The following is an 18,624-nucleotide window of genomic DNA, read 5'->3' as shown; positions in this document are numbered from 1 at the left end:
TTCGAGCCCTGCACTGGGCTCTGTGCTGATAGCATGGAGCTCACTTTGGATCCTCTAATTCTTTCTCTGTCCCTCCTCTGCTCATGTGTGCACACGCTCTCTCAAAAGTAAATAAACATGAAAATAAAATTTTATAAAACAAAAAAGAAAAGAAAAATGATAGAGGAATATGGGAAAGAAATCTTGCCTATGCTTGTTTATTCAGCACATGGAACTTGAAGTCCAGATAATGGCAGCCTAGGTGTTATGGAGACAGTAATTTCCCTATATAGATATGTCCATATTTAAAATCTCATGCTCAGGGTGCCTGGATAGCTCAGTTGGTTGAGTGTCCAGCTTCAGCTCAGGTCATGATCTCACAGTTTGTGAGTTCGAGCCCCGCATTGGGCTCTGTGCTGACAGCTCAGAGCCTGGAGCCTGTTTCGGATTCTGTGTCTCCCTCTCTCTCTGCTCCTCCCCCACTCGTGCTCTCTCTCTCTCTCTCTCTCTCTCTCTCTCTCTCTCTCTCTCTTCCAAAAATAAATAAACATTAAAAAAAATTTTTTTTAAATCTCATGCTCAAGCTTAAAGACTGAATTCTGCAGTTCTGGTGGCCCTTCAGGGAAGAATACTTACAATGGAAACAAAATGGAACAGGGCCTAAAGGGAATGAGAAGATTATTTCCAAGAAATATGAATGTGTAGAAAACATCTACAGTATCTGAACTGTTTTGCTTTTCATATCATGCTTACAAATACACTGAGACATTGACCTGTAAGATGTAGAGTATGACGACCGTCAGTCCGACCCAGCTGTGTAGACTGTACATGTTGGGGATATTCTTGGCATTGTGGAAATCAAAAACAGCCACCAGAGAGATAATTGCAAGAATGGCAGCAACAGCATGTAAACCTGCATGGATGGATTTCATCAGGAGCTTGCTGCATTTCCAGGTCCATGGCAGTCTGTATACGATGATGGCTAGAAAGAAGCAAAAGGGGACAGAACGTGGTATTGTTGTTTTTAATTAACACAAGTTGAACAGTTTGACGCGCTGAACACTCCCTTCCATGAAACCCTTTTCACCTGGCTTCTGCTTCTCCCCTCTTCCCTGCCTCTCAGGGGTTCATTCTTGGGCTCTTTTGCCGGCATCTTCTTTATTTCCGACTTATGAACAAACTCTGGTGGCTCTCAGGGTCAATTCTAAGACTTTTTCCTCCCTCTACACTCTCTGTGGGTGATCTCATTCACTCCTTCACTGAGATGCTACCTACATGGCAGGGACTCCCAAATTCTCACCTCCAGTTCATACCTTTTTAAAGTAGGCTCCACGCCCAGCATGGAGGCCAACATGGGGCTTGAACTCACAACACTGAGATCAAGACCTGAGCTGAGATCAAGAGTCAGACGCTTAACCAACTGAGCCACCCAGGAGCCCCTTAAGCCCAGAACTTTCTTCTTACCTCCAGACCCACAAAATCCAACAGCTTCTTTACATCTCTATAGAGATGCCTCCAAATATCTCAAACTCAACACATCCAAAACTAAATTATTAATCTTATGACCTGGTTTCTTCATACAGTCATAGTTTGATAAGAAAAGACAGACTAAGGAATATATATATATATATATATATATATATGCACAAAGATTTAACCGAACAAAAGAGTATATCCACATATTTTACAAAAAGGTATATCCAAATATAGATAAACATAAGAAAGATGTCAACTTCACTAGTCAACAGAGAAATGCAAATTAAAATCAAATGAGAATATGTCTACCACATATCTGAATGGTTAAACATGAAAAATGCCAAGTATTGCAGAGGATGTAAAGCAATCATAGCTCTCATGTTCTGCTGATGGGAGTTTAAATGGGAACAAACACTGTGGCAAACTAGCAGTATTCACTCAAGCTAAACTTATGCATAACTTATGATCCAGCAATTCTACTCCTGGGTATATGCCCCAAAGGAATATGTACATATGTTCACCAAAAGACATGCACTAGAATATTATTAGCATCACTATTTGTAGTGGCCCCAAACTAGAAACTCCCCAAATGCCCATCATTAATAGAATGAATAAATAAACTGTGATATATTTACACCATGGAATAATATACAGCAAAGAGAATGAATGATCTATAACTAGAACATCACCCAATGATATGGATCAACCTATAATGTGGGTGCCAAGAAACCAGACATAAACAGTTATAGACTGTAAGGATTCAATTTATACGAACTATAAAAACAGGCAAAACTCATCTCTGCAATAAGAAAAGTCAGGATAATGGTTGCCCTTGTGAGGAAGTGGTATAGTAACTGAAAAGGAACATGCAAGAGATTTCTAGATTTCTGCTAATGTTCTGTTTCTCAGTCTGAATGCTGGTTACATAGGTGTTCGTGGAGGGAAGATTTCACCAAGCTACACACCATATGTACATTTTTCTGCACATAGATTAAACTTCAACAAAAACATTTTTGAATAGCATTTTTTTTAAATGTGCTGGTTTAAGCAATAGATTACATAGCCACGTTAAGCAGCATGCAATTTTTGTTCTGAAGACAATATCCTGCCCCTACCCACCCTCATTCTCACCCCTCCAGTCCATGTCAGGAAAACTTTAGAGGTCTGAAAATGTATGACAGGTGGATAAAGTCTGAAGAATACTTCCTCTGGAAGGTGGATTCCATTATAACAGCAGTGTATATTGCTTAGTTCCAGCACGAAAAAAAAAAAAAAAGCATATTCCCACTACAGACGTTTATAATTCAAATATATAGAACTTCATAGGATCACAGAAATTTATGACATTATCTAGTCCATTCTCAGTCACAAAGGCATAAACCTACAAAGACAGATGTGGGTTCAGCCTCTTTAAAGCCTACAGCAAAAGATGTCAATCTTCGTATTCGTTGGTTCCATTCCTTAACACTTGACAGCCCTCACCATTAAGACAGTCTTCTTTTTATCTAGTCCAAACTCTGAAGGATTGCTACTTACTAATTTTAGTGCATATATGGATACCTTATAAATGTTGATCGATTATATTTCCTCGAGGACATGGAGACTTTTTGGATAATCATTTCTATATTCAATGAATCTTTTCAAGCCATTTAGTGTAACCAGGTATACCAGTTGACCCTTAAACAACGTTAGGGGCAATGACCCCAACTAAATTGAAAATCCACATATAACTTTTGACTCCCCCAAAACTTCACTACTAATAGCCTAGTGTTCACTGGAAACCTTACTGATAATATAAACAGTTGATTAACACATATTTTGTATATGCATTATATACTGTATTCTTGGAAGGAAGTAAGCTAGAGAAAAGAAAATGTTAAGAAAATCATAAGGACAATACATTTACAGTACTGTCGTGTGTTTATCCAAAAAAATCCACCCGTAAGTGGACCTGCACAGTTCAAACCCATCTTGTTCAAGAGTCAACTGTACTTTTAAAATCTAGCTCAATGTCCCTTCTCATCCTTACTTCATCCTCTCTGAAGGAAGGAATGCATTTTGCTGTTTCTCCTTGTATCCTGAGCCTAGAACAGCCCTGGGCTCAAAGCATGTAGCTCCATAAGTATGATTTTTAACTCTTATTTTGAGATAATTGTAGATTTACATGCAGTTGTAAGAAATAATACAGACAGATCCCATCTACTCCTCACACAGCTGATAACATCTGATATTACCAATGGTAACATCCTACATAACCATAGTACAACATCACAACTAAGAAACAGACATCAATATAATCCACTGACCTAATTCAGATTTCACTAATTTTATTTGTGTGTGTGACTTTTGCGTGTTTTTTTAAATAAATGTAAGATACTTTCTTCAGGCTGATCAAAGTCTAGAAGTCAAACTGAAGTCAACTCAGACACATGGTTTCCCCTCCTTATGCTTTTTCTCCTTGGAATTAGTGGATATACATATCCCTGTGTACATGTGATTCTCAAATTTTCATATAAATCATATGAAACATATATGATTCTCAAGTTTTCAAGGAAAGCAAATGTCTCTTTACCCACGACTTTGTGACCTTTCATCCACACCGTGGAGCCTTTTGCAATCTGTGTGATCAGGCATTAGGAAAATAAAAATGTGGATAATATGAAAATCTAATAATACATCTCACCCTCTTCTGGGTTAACATGATTTATTACACACACACACACACACACACACACACACACACACACACACACCTGAACCCTTACACACCATGCTAAGTGCTCTATATGTTTACATCATAATTTTTACCTCAACTCTGTGAAGAAGGTATGATTACTATTACCATTATACAGAGGAGAAAGCTAAGGCAGAGAGATGTTAAGTAGCTTGCTTAATCTCAATTCACATTTTAAAAATAATTATTATTGTTGCCATCATCATCATCCTATCATCCAGGCACTGCCCTTATCTTAGATGAGGGAACTTGAACATCTATGTATGAAAAGGAAATACGTGGACTATGTTTGCTTGAAAAGCAAATTATGAACAATAAATCACAACAGCTTTTTCTCCCCGATCTGGATCCTGCTGTGTCAAAAATTTCCAAAATCAAAACTAACCTCTGATATTAGAAGTCAGGAGTAATTATCATGACCGAGAGAAGTTACGATGGTTACCAGGAAGATTCTTGGGTGCCTGGGATGTTGTTTCACCATCCAGGTACGTGAGTGTGTTCATGTTATAAAAACATGTAACTTATGATTTAGGTACTTCTCTGCATGTGTGTGGTTCTTCAATAAAACACTTGCCTAAAAAAAAATGCTCAGTGAAGAATTTTTACTCTTCTAAATACCACAGGCATCATAGAGGAATGTGTTGAATTTCCTGCAAAACTAAAATCTTTGCTCCTTGAGTGTTAAAACTGGATTTTTGAACCTTGCACATTTACTCAAATGCTTTCAGACTGGTTGCACACAAGCTTTCCTTCTCTAGCAGTAGCATGAATGGACACAATGTAATCTTTTATTGATGATTTGGGGTTACCAATAAAACATACTGTCCTATTACCAGTGGAGAAAATCCTAAGGGGCTTCTAGAGCTGGAGAGGTGCTTCCCTCCCATCCGCATGAGCCCAGGCAGTTACGATGGTTCAGCCCCTGGGTCTAGTTTAGAGTTCTTCAATCTCCTCTTTTAGTTTCTTGCTTAGGTTAGGGTGCTTACCCTCTTCCATCATCCTGTATAATCTTTTATTCCTACCACCCTTGAGTTCTAGTTTATACCTTTTTATGTTCACAAAAATCAGAACCTCTGTTAAATCAGGGTGATGGATACATGGGGATGTTATGTTACTTTCCGTATGACTGAAAGAATTCTTACTATTTTTCAAGTTAAAACAATATTTTTGTAAGTTCACAAACCCAATAGCGAATTAATCTCAGCCACTAAGTCGGCAGCCCGCGGAAACTGGAGGGGGCTCTCATGTGAGTGAGGCCTGGAGTTTCTGCCTCTCCTGGGTATGTGGAAATTCTGCCAAATATAAATAGTTGACTATCATTCAGAGTGTTCTTTAGATAAATGAAGGATAACTGCAAAATGTTACATTTGCATAAAGTGTTTACATGTTTTTAAAGATGTATAAATAACAAAAATACGGTGGACTCCCAGAGAAAAGGGCAATCTTAACAAAGCAAACCACATTTCTTAAACAAGAAGCTACTCTCAACAGCTATAAAAACTGCCTGGAGAGCGGAATTTAAATATTTCTTGCTTTTTTGGCTTGGCATTTACCTAGACACCATTCCTGAGGTTCAGTGAGAAGGAAGAAAAACGTCTCATAAGCCCATGAGGAGGGGAAATGGCATCAAACGGCTACTTGTAACTGAAACAAGGGTTTTCTGTTAGAGGCCCGAGTTGGCAAGACCATATCCTCGCAGAAAACGAAGGGAAACATGAACACATATATATGTGAGAAATACATTTTAAATCTTCTTCAGAAGAAAAATGATTGGCAGTGGAACACACCAGGAAGAAAGAAGAAAGAAAAGAGAAAAGAAGGCAAAGAAGGAAAGGGAAAAGGAAATCAACACCTGTGCATAATTATTTCTCGGACAAATGAAGGCGAAAATATAGTAACTTGAACTGAATTTAATTAGAAAATTTCTCAGCTCCAAGCTGCCTGATCAATGCAGGAATGTGTGAAAATATACATTCTCTAAGATGTAATCTCTGGTTTGACACCAGCTTTCCATCCATAAACTATCTATAGGCAATACAAATTTTAGATCTGTCAAAGCGTATGTGAAGAGAGAGGCACTTGGAGGGAGAAATGTCCCCAAACATAGAAAACAATTTGACTCTAGTTCTTCCGTGTTTCAGTCTTGTGATTCATGAAGGTAGGGGCGTGTCTACTTTGTTCAGTGTCATATCTCAGCAGTTAGCACACAGCCTGGTACATAGTAGGACTTCATTAAGTGTTTGTTGAATAAATAAAATTTTTAAAGTACAGTAGGGGCGCCTGGGTGGCTCAGTCAGTTACCCATCTGTCTTGGGCTCAGGTCATGATCTCACAGTATGTGGGTTCAAGCCCCACATCCGGCTTTGTGCTGGCAGCTCAGAGCCTGGAGCCTGCTTCAGATTCTGTGTCTCCCTCTGCCCCTCCCCAACGTGTGCTCTCTCTCTCTCAAAAATAAATAAACACTTAAAAATAAAAAAAAATTAAAAAGCACAGTAATTCATTATTTCCCAGCAAATGAGCAGATCCTCTTTGAAAATGCACAAATCAAAAACTCAAGTCAATCTGTACTGCTGATCCAAGTGTAAGACCAAGTGGTCCTTTCAAGCAAGTAAAAGGTAGTCTACACCTGGGCCCACTTAACAGCTTGATGTATGCTTTAAATGAACCCCCAAATAAAATAGGAGTAATTGTTTGAAGTACAGTGGAATTTTAAAACACTTATAAATTCTATTTAAATATGGCGTATGCGTTACACTTTCCTTAACCCTTTGAATGAAGTATTATTTTGACCTCCTTGGTATTACGCTCAGAGCAGGATTTACTAATTTCCCCATGCACCCAAGAATGTACCAGACTCTATGCAAAGATCTCCAGTTTAAATGTAAAAGCAGAGAATCCTTTAAAATAATCTTCTTGGAGAGATTCCTACGGTAGCTGTCAAAGAGAACCTGAGCTTTGAAGCACAAATGCCTTGAACCCCGGCCCGCTAGAGCTGCGCTAGCCGGAGCACCCGAGGCTGGACGGGCGGGGGTGGGCACGTGACCCGGGCTGCGGTGGCTGGCCGGGGACTGACCGGCGGGCTTCCGCCTGGGCGGCCCCTGCGCGACCCCCCTCCCCGCCCTGGGCGCCCGCCTCCGGGTAGGCCCAGTCCGAGGTCTGGCAGTCAGTGGCAGAGCCGGGCGCCCCTGGCCCAAGCGTCCTCAAAAGCACCCCGCCTGCGCTCCTGGAGCGCCCCAAGCTTTCCAACGCCGTGGCCGGGGCGTTGCACCAGCACACAAAATGGAGCGGAAGCGCAAGCGGCCAGCGGAGTAAGAAGAGGTGGACAAGACGATGGAACAGAAGATGAAGGAAGAGCAGGGAGAAGGGAGAAAAAGGACACGGCATGTGGCAGCCACAAAACTCCTGAAACAGAATGCTACGGGCACCAGTGACAGTCACAACAAAGTTTATTACAATGAGAGGCAAGGCCGACTGATCGGGACCAACACTCTTGATAAGAGTGCGGCCCCAAACAGCGGGGGTACAGAGTTTCTATAACCGATCACATCGTTTTATCATCACCTGGGAACAGAACAAAGAAACAGTTTCCAGATGAGTTAGAAACAGTTGCCAGATGAGTTAGAAACAGTTGCCTAATGAGGTGTTTATTTTAGACTTTCTGCCTCCAAGTTGCAACCAGTGGATCTCCTTGACCCTGCCTCTGATGCTCTTTTCTTTGAACTTTTGTTTCCTTAATTGGTGAAGCCTAATTTACAAGAGTATGAGGCGTAGTTTACAAGAGCAAAGCAAGGCTGTTACCTCTTAACCTTCAGTGTCAACACAAAGCTGTTATTTTTCAAGCTAAGCGTTAGCCCTACACTACAATTTAACCCTTACAGGCAGAGAGAATGTCGCTAGAGGAGAACAAGGAACAAATCCTGAAGTTGCAGGAGAAGCTTGGGGCCCTACAGGAAGAGAAGCACCAGCTTTTCCTACAGCTCAAGAAAGTTTTACCTGAGGGTGAGAAACGGAGGCTTAGGGAGCACAGTGACCTGACCAGGCTGACGTCAGCTGCGCAACAGCAGAGCCTGACTGTTCACACAGGAGCTCCCCTCCTCAGCATGCAGAAGAGCCCCGGAGGGCACAGTCGCCCAGGCACCCTCATAGTGGCTGCTGGCAGGGCCAAACAGATGTTCCCACCCCAAATACTTACAACCCTGCAGGAGGCGGGCTCAGCAGCAGCTTTCGCAGGGACCGCAGAGGTCCGCCAATACCAAGGCCGTGCTTATGGGACCGCCCACCTCGCTGTGGACCCCCTTAGCCAGCCCTAGGCTGCGCTCAGAACACCTTCCGCCTTTCCGGCACTGCGGTACCTGTCATGGCCACAGCCCTGTGCAGTGCACAGCCGCCGTCAGCCCACCCAGATAGGGTTCCTCCAGCCTGGTGGTGACCTGGCCTGACAAAAGCCCTTGCAAAAGCAGATGCAACATACTAACCAACGGACTTATTTTCTGACTCTTCCTCCCTGCACCGCATGCACCCCCAAGCTCTGCGTCCAGCCCCTGCCCTCTTTGCCTCTGTCCAGCTCCCTGTGCAGATGCAACAGGCAGGAGAGTCGGGCTTTGCAGCTACCAACCAGCCTGGCCCTCGGCTCCATCTTCATCCAGCACAACCAGAATTCGCCATTCTACCACAAGTGACCATCAGACTTTTGTCTTCAACCTCACCGCCACTCCCTGCCATGGGTGAGGGTCCCCAGTGTGTCCCAGTCCAAAAAAATCTACCTGCCACTGCAAAAAAAAAAAAAAAAAAAAAAAAAAAGAATCTGAGCTTTGGAACATGCCTGTGTATTCAAACCGTCTCGACTTTTAGAGAATCAAAATGTAGGAAGTGATTTGGATGATTTGGTAGATTTGTTTTAGTATCTTGGCACTGAAGCATCTCTTTAAAGTGACTGAAATCATCACACAGGTGGCTACCTGGTATCGAAGAGTGTGTGAAGAGAGAAAAATTCAATTAATTGCTAGATATTTAAATACCCAGAAACTCTGCATTGTAGAAACATAAGCTATATTTTCTTATGCTTCACATAGATATTATGTAACAAATTAGAAATAGTACTGGCTCTTTGACCCTAGTCAGACAATCTTTAAACTTAGGAGCGGAGCGGTCAAATCTTAGCCAGCTCTAAATATCTAGGGCTCAGGTTTTCTAGAAGAAAACTGTAACTCAGCTCTAACAAACTTAAATGGGAACAGCTTGTAGACAGGGCTACATTTTACTTATTTGTTTTACACAGTGTCTGGCATGCAGTAAGTGTTTAATAAATGTATGCTAATTAAATAGGATGATATATGAAAACTGGATGAATGAACAAACTTAGAAAAGTACAGCCAAAGTCTGTACAGTTCTTTCAAAGCCTATTTTTACCTTTTAAGAAAGTTTCTCCTGGAAGAAAAAAAAAAGTTATAAAAAAACATTTCTGGTCTATTTTCTCAACAGAGAAGATTATTCTTTCTAAGGGAAAAATTTAAATCCCACAAAGTCAAGACAGAAAGTCACTTGTAAACTGGGAGGTATGGAGTGGATTTGGTCCATGGATGTGTTTTGTTTGACCAGCACAATATTTGGGGGGTTCTGTTTTGGCTTTGTGGCTGGTTTACTTTTAGACTGAACCAGTTTTTTAAAATCTGTATTCTCCGGGATAGTGGGAAGCTCTAGCCACTCGGGGCTGGCATCCCCATAGAGCCACAATCTGCTGCAGCTAAGAGGTTTCCTATTTTGTCAAAAGTAGACACTCTCCAGTTCTTTACAGTCCTCCCTCCACCCTCAACATGCACACACAGAAGGCATTTCCCTTCAGCTGTGTGAGGATCTGACCTTTCGTTAATGGTCTTAGTTAACAGATAAAGCAGCTTCACACTAATGTTATTAGGAAACATTGCTCACAATAAAATGACCCCCTGATTGGTAAACTGTGTCTCGACCGGGAAAAGTAATGAAAAATCTATAAATACCTGATAAGAATGCGAAACTCTGGGCTTCCCAGAGTGCAATGATAACTGTTATACCCTATGTCGCGTTCCTTGGGCTATCATAACTAATTACCAAAAACTGAGTGGCTTCCAGTAACAAGAAATGTATTCTCTCATCGTTCTGAAGGCCAGAAGCCCAAAATCATGGTGTTGGCTGGACTAGTTCCTTCTGGAGGCTCTGAGGGAGAATCCAGTCCATACCTCTCTCCTAGCTTCTGGAGGCTGCTGGCAACTCATGGTGTTGCCTGGCTTGTTGACACATCATTCCAATCTCTGCCTGCATCTTCATATTGCCTTCCCCTCTCTGTGTCTGTGTCTCCAATCTTCTCCCTTCTGAGGACACAAGTCATTGGATTTAGGGCCCACTCTAAATCAGGATGATCTCATCTTGAGACCCATAACTTTACTTCTGTAAAGACACTATGGTCACATCCACAGGTCCTTAAGAATAGGACTTGGGCATATCTTTTTGGGGGACACTGTTCAACTCACTATATATCCCCTGCAGGAACACTGGAAGCCAGATCTATAGAGTATTGCAAGAGATACTGGCTGCTTTGGGGCATGGAGACCTAAAGCTCTGATCCCACCAATGCAGATCTCATCTCCTGGTCACCTGCAGAGAGGCTAGTTTATGGGGGGATATATGGTTGCTACATGAACCACTGCAGAAAGGATGCCTGTTTGGGGCACCTGGGTGGCTCCGTTGGTTAAGCATCAGACTCTTGCGTTCCGCTCAGGTCATGATCTCATGGTTCGTGGGATCGAGCCCCACATCGGGCTCTGCACTGACAGTTCAGAGCCTGTTTGGGATTCTCTCTCTCTCCCTCTCTCTCTGCCCCTCCCCAAACACACTCTCTCTCTCCCTCTCAAGATAAATATTTTTTTTTAATCACTTAAAAAAAAAAAAAGAAAAGAAAAAGGATACCCGATGCGGTCACGCTAGCAAGCTCTGGTTCCTATCCTACATCCTCCTAAGTGGGCTGGTGCCCAGTGTGGTCTTGGCAGTCTTGTGTGTCTGAATGTTTAGTTGAACACAGAAAGACATTCTCGTGGGTGCTACACACCTAATCCACTTCACATATTTACTTTATAAACCATCCTTGTAGGTATGGCCCCTGGTTTAGAGGACTGCCCAAACTTGCATTAATTTAGTAAATATTTATTGAATTCTGACTGCATGCTAGGTAATGTTCTACACACCATGTAGTGTTCTACACTATGTCAGTGAGGAAAACAGACAAGGGAACTTACATTTTAGTAGGAGAAGCCAATGAGTGAATAAATAACTAAAATAGTCAACGGTCAGAATCTGGGTAATACTGTATTTTAAGTTTGGCATCTACATAATTATCTGAAGGACTGGGTGAGAAGTGTGATAGGGAAAGAGGAATCCAGGATGACTGAATGAACATCCAGAAGGATGGGGTTAAGAGTATGGTTGTTTTTAAGATGATAGAAATTGTAACATGTTGGAAATAATCCAGGGGGGGGGGGGGGGAGAAACTTAGTGATGCAGAAGGAAAAGGGGAGAACTGAAGTGATGATGTCTTTACGTAGGCAAGAGGAGGCACAGGTCATACTTAGCAACATTCTAATGACCCTGAGGCCTTTAGAATAAAGATGCATTTCCAATATAATATGACGCCCATTCTTCCCTAATAAACCAGTACTGCCAAACTGGCTGAACAGGATAATCACTGAGGGGGGAGGGAGAGCACATTTACTTTAGATGTTATTATTATCATTATGAGTAAAATTGCATTTTGTTACAGAACGAATCACTCAGTCATTCAATTGCTATTTATTGGCCTACCAGTTGCCAGATCTAGTTGTTATTCTAGGTGCCAGATATACAACAGTGAGCAAAGTAATCATTTCTAAAACATTTTTATTAGTTACATTACAAAGAGATCTGCATGTATTTATAACAAAAAATGTGTTTTGGGTTGCCTTGAATTGTGTCTTCATGCTTTGTAAAAACCCTCATTTCCCTAAAATTGGTAGGTATTATTATTAATAGTGTCCTCAAGGCTGGGTTTAGGGTTGGTATCTGGGGCATTTTCTCCACCATTTTCTTTGCCAGGTGCTACGCCAAGAGCCTTTTCAAATCATATTTAAGTGGACTTGGATTTGGTCATTTTGAGATACATTATTAGGCTATGCCAACTGCCTTAATTTAAGGCCTACTCAATTTCTTTTTCTTAGTCTTTTAAATGTTACTTAAATGTAGTTAGATTCTCTCACAAAGCCAACTTGAGATCACCATACTATTCAATTTCTCTTCCTTCAGTTTATACAGTAAGCAGAGTTCTGCATGTGGAAAGGGAAGGAGTATAGAATTGCTGAGGCTTCTATTCACCCAATTTATATACTTGAATTTTCTACCTTTTACCAAATAACATATTCCACCCTGCTGAACCTTTTAAAAGGTCAACTGCCACTTTGAGAGGGTTTGTTTCAATCTTTTCTGTGGCCTTCTTTTCAAGGGCTGTTTCTCTGATTTCCTGGCAGTGTACTTATTTCATGGGAAACATTCCTTTTAAGAGAAGTACAAAGCCTCTTCTCAAGTTGTCTTTGAAATTCTTCCTCATTCATGTTCGCTAGGTTTCCCACTAGTTTAAAATTTTATTTAAGTTTTAGATGTCCTATTGTCTGTTATATTCTATTTTAGAATACATAGATTTCCCAAAATGTATTTGGACTATGTGCGTTGAGGTATGCATGTACCCGCCCCCCTCCCCATCACCGCAACACACACGGGCATTTATTTTGTAACTTTTGTGCTTACTCCAGAGCTTACCTCTTAAAGGTGCTTCACAGGACTCTTTACCTGTTCTCAAATGGTTTTACATGTTGTCTACTGTCTGTGTATTATATTTGTAAGGCATTTTATGCTCAGCCTTCCCCTCCTCATCTCTAAATATTTGTGCATCACAGACAAACTCCATTTCATTGTGTTCATTACTAGGGATCTGAAAGAGCAAAACCTCAATATTTCCTCACTGAAACAGTAAAAAAGTCTGTTTTAACATGGCTAGTCTGTAACGCGTGTTTCCCTCCTGGCTTACAAAGCCAACTTTTTAACCCTGGCCCTGCAACCAGAGCCCTTGTACTGCTGGATAGGAGCAAGTGCGGGGTGACCAAGATTCGTAAGAACTCAGTTATACAATGCATGTGCCTGTATGTATGAAAAAGCTTATGTTTATGTCAATGAAATACATGATCTGATTAAAGTGCTTTCCAAGTCTGGAATCCAAATAGTAAACAGGACGGGGAATGTTGACAGAACAAACATTCCAAAACTAATACAAAGCCCGTAACTTAGCTTAGGGGAAACAAGGTTTGCATAAAAGCAACAGATGACCATTTCCAAAATATCCATTCACACGTTTTTGCTCAAAAGTCAGTATGAACAGATTAAGAAAAGTCCGAAGTTTCAAGAAACTAAACTTTTAGGAAAACTCTAATGGACTCTAACACGAATAAACCATTTCAAAGTGTATTTGAGATGAACCTTTTTTTGCTTCTCTTAAGAATACTTTGCAGGGGCGCCTGGGTGGCTCAGTCAGTTGAGCATCCGACTTCAGCTCAGGTCATGATCTCGAGGTCTGTGAGTTCGAGCCCCACGTCAGGCTCTGTGCTGACAGCTTGGAGCCTGGAGCCTGTTTCAGATTCTGTGTCTCTCTCTCTCTGACCCTCCCCCGTTCATGCTCTGTCTCTCTCTCTCTCTCTCTGTCAAAAATAAACATTAAAAAATTAAAAAACAAAAGAATACTTTGCAGAAAATAAGCATATTGCCATAAAAGCAGAGAAATGAACCTTGAAAATAGAGCCACTGGAAACATACTACTTCCCTGGGTAAGGTACTTAACTGCTTTGTCTTGGTTTATTCTTACATTAACTGTGAAAGAACGCACTCAGTGGGCATACAGGAAGCATTCAATAAATGCCAGCGATTGTTTGGTGACTGTCTCCTCTCTCGTAAGTCAGGAAACAGCTAATATCATCTGTGTTTCCCTTACCCTCAACTATGAGAAGACTCTGGAAAGTTTCCTGGTATTAGGAGCTGCTCCGAAGGGCTGGTTGGAAAAGATGAAGAGACTGTTGCCACTACTTGGAGCAAACAGGAGATGTTCACAGCTCTGGCCAAACTGAAGGGCTCCACCACGAAGGAAAGAGTGTTTTTGATGACAGTGACTTTGGGACTTGAGTCTGTTTTTCTCGTTTTAGGTCAGTGGCAAAATAACTGGGACTTATGTAACGAAATAACTTGGCTGGCCAATGGCAGGCGCACCCGCATGCCTGTCACAACAACCCAGGTAAGGGAAGCATTAGCAACTTGTCTGCCACTACATCCCAGAGTGGGAGAATGCTGGCCACACCTGCTGAAGGCTGCAGCACGAGCTTTAAATGGAAACAAAAATCTTTTCTTCAGGAATGAGGTCGGAGCTTTTCTGTCAGCTTGTTTGATTCGGAGAGCCAGATATGGCTGGAGAAAAGGCAGCCCGCTCGGAGACAGAGCTAGAGGTTTCGGCCGGTGGCACCTCTTTCTGAAGCCTTTACACTTCTGTCCATTATTTTCTTTTTTATTTAAAAAAATTTTTTTTAACATTTTATTTATTTTTGAGACAGAGAGAGAGAGAGCATGAACAGGGGAGGGTCAGAGAAAGAGGGAGACACAGAATCCAAAGCAGGATCCAGGCTCCGAGCTGTCAGCACAGAGCCCAACACAGGGCTCGAACCCACGGACCGCGAGATCATGACCTGAGCCGAAGTCAGACGCTCAACCGACTGAGCCACCCAGGCGCCCCGTCTGTCCATTATTTTCTGAGGTATAACCTCAGCTCACCATTTTATACCTTCTTCTAAATACTTTGTCTGCAAGGCCTTTACTTCACTTTTCGAAAAGTGCCTACAAAGAAATGGCACTTGCGCCACTGGCTGGAGGTTCCTCCAGCCAAACAGCGGAGGAAGGAAACTGTCAGGACACAATACCACACACACACACAATATCACACACAACCACAATAAAAACTGCCATGGATTGAAGGAGGAGGGGGGTGGACAAGCGAAATGGGTGAAGGCGGTCAAAAAACCTGACTTCCAGTTATAAAATAAGTCCAGGGGATGTAAGGTATAGCATAGTGACTACATTAATAATATTATATTGTATATTTGAGCCATTGCTAAGAAAGTAGATCTTAAAGGTTGCTCAGGGGGTACATCTTAAAAGTTCTCATCACAAGAAAAAAAAATGCGTAGCTACGTGAGCTGTTGGAAGTTAACGAGACTTACTGGGGTGACCACTTCGATTTATAAATCACATGTGTGGGGGATAAGCTTAGGAATCCCCTGGGCTTACACCAATGGGTTAACAAGGCATAATGACATACAAAGTCATAAAATGCTCACACCTGAGTTTGGGTAAGCCAGATTGGCACTCCAAGAATAGGGGAATGCAAAGACACCCCAAGAATAGGGAGGCACAAAGGTGCCAGGAGTAGGGAGGTGCAAAGACACCCCAAAAGAGAGAGGGGGTGCAGAGTCCCCAAAATAGAGAGGGAGAGGCAAAGGCCTGAGACAGAAATGGTGCAAAGGTGCCTGATACATAGGTATAGGAAATAAACAAGATTAGATGTTCAGGGTGAAAGCACCCCCAATTTAGTAGTATAGCAGAAAAGCTGCTTTCACAGGAGAATAGGGCCAGGTTAGGTAAATTGGTGAACTGGACTATGGACTGCTGTGCTGCAGGCAAAGCAGCCGGAAGCAGAGGTGGTTAACAAAAAGAAAGGTACCTTCTTCACCCTGAGGCTATTCCCCCTGTCTCATCCCCTAGGCTAGCTAAGATAAACAGGCACTGCGCCTCCTGTCTGCTGTTAACAACCATCTACCCATCTGCCCGGTGCCCGGATTTTGTTTTATATTGACCCAAACCCCAAACCCCAAAAACTGTATTTCTTCAAAACCCCCCTCTTCTCTCACATCCCCAAGTTAAAGTTCCTAGTTTCTTTGTCTCTTTGTGCACGCCCATCACGTTTGCAAGCCTTCTGATCTGAATAAATACGGGGCAAGGACCCTTATTCGGGGCTCTTGTCTTTTTCCTGGACATTAGCCATCTCTTGCTTTCATCCTGTGTCTGCTCTTCTGCTGGCCAAAAGAGAACTCTAGACTTAAGAGTCTACGACACACATATATAATCTTACACATGACCATGTTATACACGTGAAACATGTTGTATGTCAGTTATAGCTCAAAACAAAAACAAAAACGAAATATGTCATCCACTGAACCCTCCCTCTGGGCTAGCCTCATCCCAGAGCGTGAGTACACGCCCGGAGCTGCACTCTCGTGGGGCCAAACGTGGACACAGCAAACCCCAGGGATGTCTCAAGCACAAGCATCTCCGGGAGCCAAGCAGCCGCAAGCCCCACCTGCCAGCTCCCGCCCCACTTCAAGGCCAGCGCCCAACAGGAAGCCCCGCGGGAGAACTTTCGCTGGTCGGAAGCCACAAAAACAAGTCTGTGAAGGCAGGGCAGCCTAACCCCCTTTTGAGTCCTGGCAGCTTCCTGGGCTGGACTGAAGTGAACGCTCTAGGAGACGCGAGACTAGAGCTGATGCTTCGCTCACCCCGACCACCTTCACTCAGGCCTGAGGATGGGGCAACAGGAGACCAATTCTCGCCCTACCCTTTCCGCCTTCCTCTCCTAATCTGCAGCCGGGAAGAAAGTTCAGAGGAAGGCCTCGCCTAAAGAGCGTTTCGGCACCCCTGATTGCGCAGGCTCCGTCCCCGGGGGGCAAATTTCGGGGCCAGGGACGCTCCGCACTCCGGCCTCCCTCCTCCGCTCCGCTTTCTGGCGTCACGCGGCTGCCTCACGTGCGCCCCGCGCCCCTCGCAGCAAAGAGTTAACCAAGTGGGGCCCGCGCGCCGGGCCACCAGCTCCGCCGCAGCCGTGCCCAGCCGCCCCCTGCGAAGCATCTCGTGGCGGTGCCCGCGCCTCGCGCGCCGCCGCCGCGCCGCCCCTCCCCGCTCGCCCACGTCGGCCCGGGGCAGGCTCCGCGCGCCCGCGGCTCCCGGCTCCGTCCCGCCGCCACGCCCGGCCGTCTCCGCGCCCCGGCCCCCGGCTCCCCGCGCTCGCCGAGCTCCCCCTCGCACCCGCTCGCACCCCCTCGCTCGCCCACGTCAGCCGCACTCGGCTGGGATCGGTCGGGGAGCCCGGCCGGCGCGTCCCTCCCCGCTGCCTCCCAGGAGGTGCCCAGTACCGATGCCCTGGATGAAGACGAAGCCAGTGACCACGAGCACCGGGTGCCAGTTAAACTCGAGCGCGGTCCCATCCCAGCCGAGTCCCTCCCGGTAGTGGAGGACCCAGATGAGGGTGAAGAGCACGGACAGGAAGCCGACGAGCAGCGCCGACACCAGCAGCCCCAGAAAGCCCCTGTAGCCGTCCATGGCCATCAGAGCCCCATACTCCGCGCCTCGGCAGCGACAGAAATTCTGCCAGGCGGCGGCGGCGGCCTCCGGGCACTCCTGGGAGCCGTCTCCGCCCGGGAGGAGGGGCTTCCTCGCGGGCCTGCCGGAGTGTGGGGCCTCCCGAGGGTGGGCAGCTCGCGCTCAGAAACCCGCCCCACCCCCGAGATCTCGGGCCGCCCCCTGGCCCAGCATCCGGTAACCGATCCAGTTCGTTGTTGAGAGCGAGAGAGCGCGGAGGATTCCATGCCCGCCGCTTGCTTTTGATTCTGCCCTCGTCTCTTATTTGTGGGGAGACGAAGGCAGTGGTGCTCGCTCTAGGTTATGAGAAGAGATGGGACTGTGTGTCGATGTGGATTAAGGAAGCCTCCAGAGCCCCAGCCCTGAGGATTGGCCGTCTTCGATGCCAGGAATGCGCCAAGGAGGCCCTACCTAGCAAAGCAAACTACTCGCGGTTTGAGCTTTCGACAGGGAAGACAGACATCGTCTGGACCCTGGACTTGCCTATATAGTGTCAGAAATAGTGGATCTTAAATGCGCCCACCTGCACAAACCTATTTGTAACAAAGCCCCGCTTTGATGAAGTGAAGATTCTTCACTCTTTTGCCCTCTTTCCAGCATCATTGTCACCCTTCTCCATTAGACAAGGGACGTGGTGTTGTCATCTGCTGCTGTTAAAGAAAACGTGGCTCTGGCTGTTAGGGCTTCTAGAATGCATTTGGGAACGTTCACTTCTAGCCGTCGCCTGTAGCTCATCTCCAAGGACTGGTTTACCGTATTGTGTCGTTGTACCATTTTGAAAGCCCTGAGAATGTGCAGGTGCTGTATGGAAGTGCTTTTCAACAGAAAAGACCAGTTTTCAGCCCAGGAAGCAGGAGTGTCAAGCCCTGGTCATAGGGCAGGATCAAGGGTTAAGAGTAGGAGGCTGCAGACTTCACCTAGGTCATCATTTT

The 18,624-nt window shown here is 44.4% G+C and overlaps 1 protein-coding gene and 1 pseudogene across 1 annotated transcript in view; one reads left to right on the top strand and one right to left on the bottom strand.

Moving 5' to 3' along the window:
- The window catches only part of LOC115520464 (cytochrome b reductase 1), a 31,437-nt gene extending 13,683 nt beyond the window's left edge, over positions 1 to 17,754 (bottom strand). The window contains exons 1-2 of the mRNA XM_030324827.2: positions 17,467 to 17,754; positions 753 to 961 (exon numbers count right to left, since the gene is read on the bottom strand). Coding sequence (XP_030180687.1) covers positions 753 to 961; positions 17,467 to 17,659 — 402 coding nt within the window. The 5' untranslated portion in view covers positions 17,660 to 17,754. The remainder of the gene's footprint in view (positions 1 to 752; positions 962 to 17,466) is intronic.
- On the top strand, positions 4,624 to 8,868 carry LOC115521492 (annotated as a pseudogene).
- Positions 17,755 to 18,624: the final 870 nt, after the last annotated feature.

The sequence above is a fragment of the Lynx canadensis genome, chromosome C1, assembly GCF_007474595.2.
Source record: "Lynx canadensis isolate LIC74 chromosome C1, mLynCan4.pri.v2, whole genome shotgun sequence".
In the NCBI taxonomy this organism is placed as follows: Eukaryota; Metazoa; Chordata; class Mammalia; order Carnivora; family Felidae; genus Lynx; species Lynx canadensis.
This window is presented reverse-complemented; position numbering and strand designations above follow the sequence as displayed.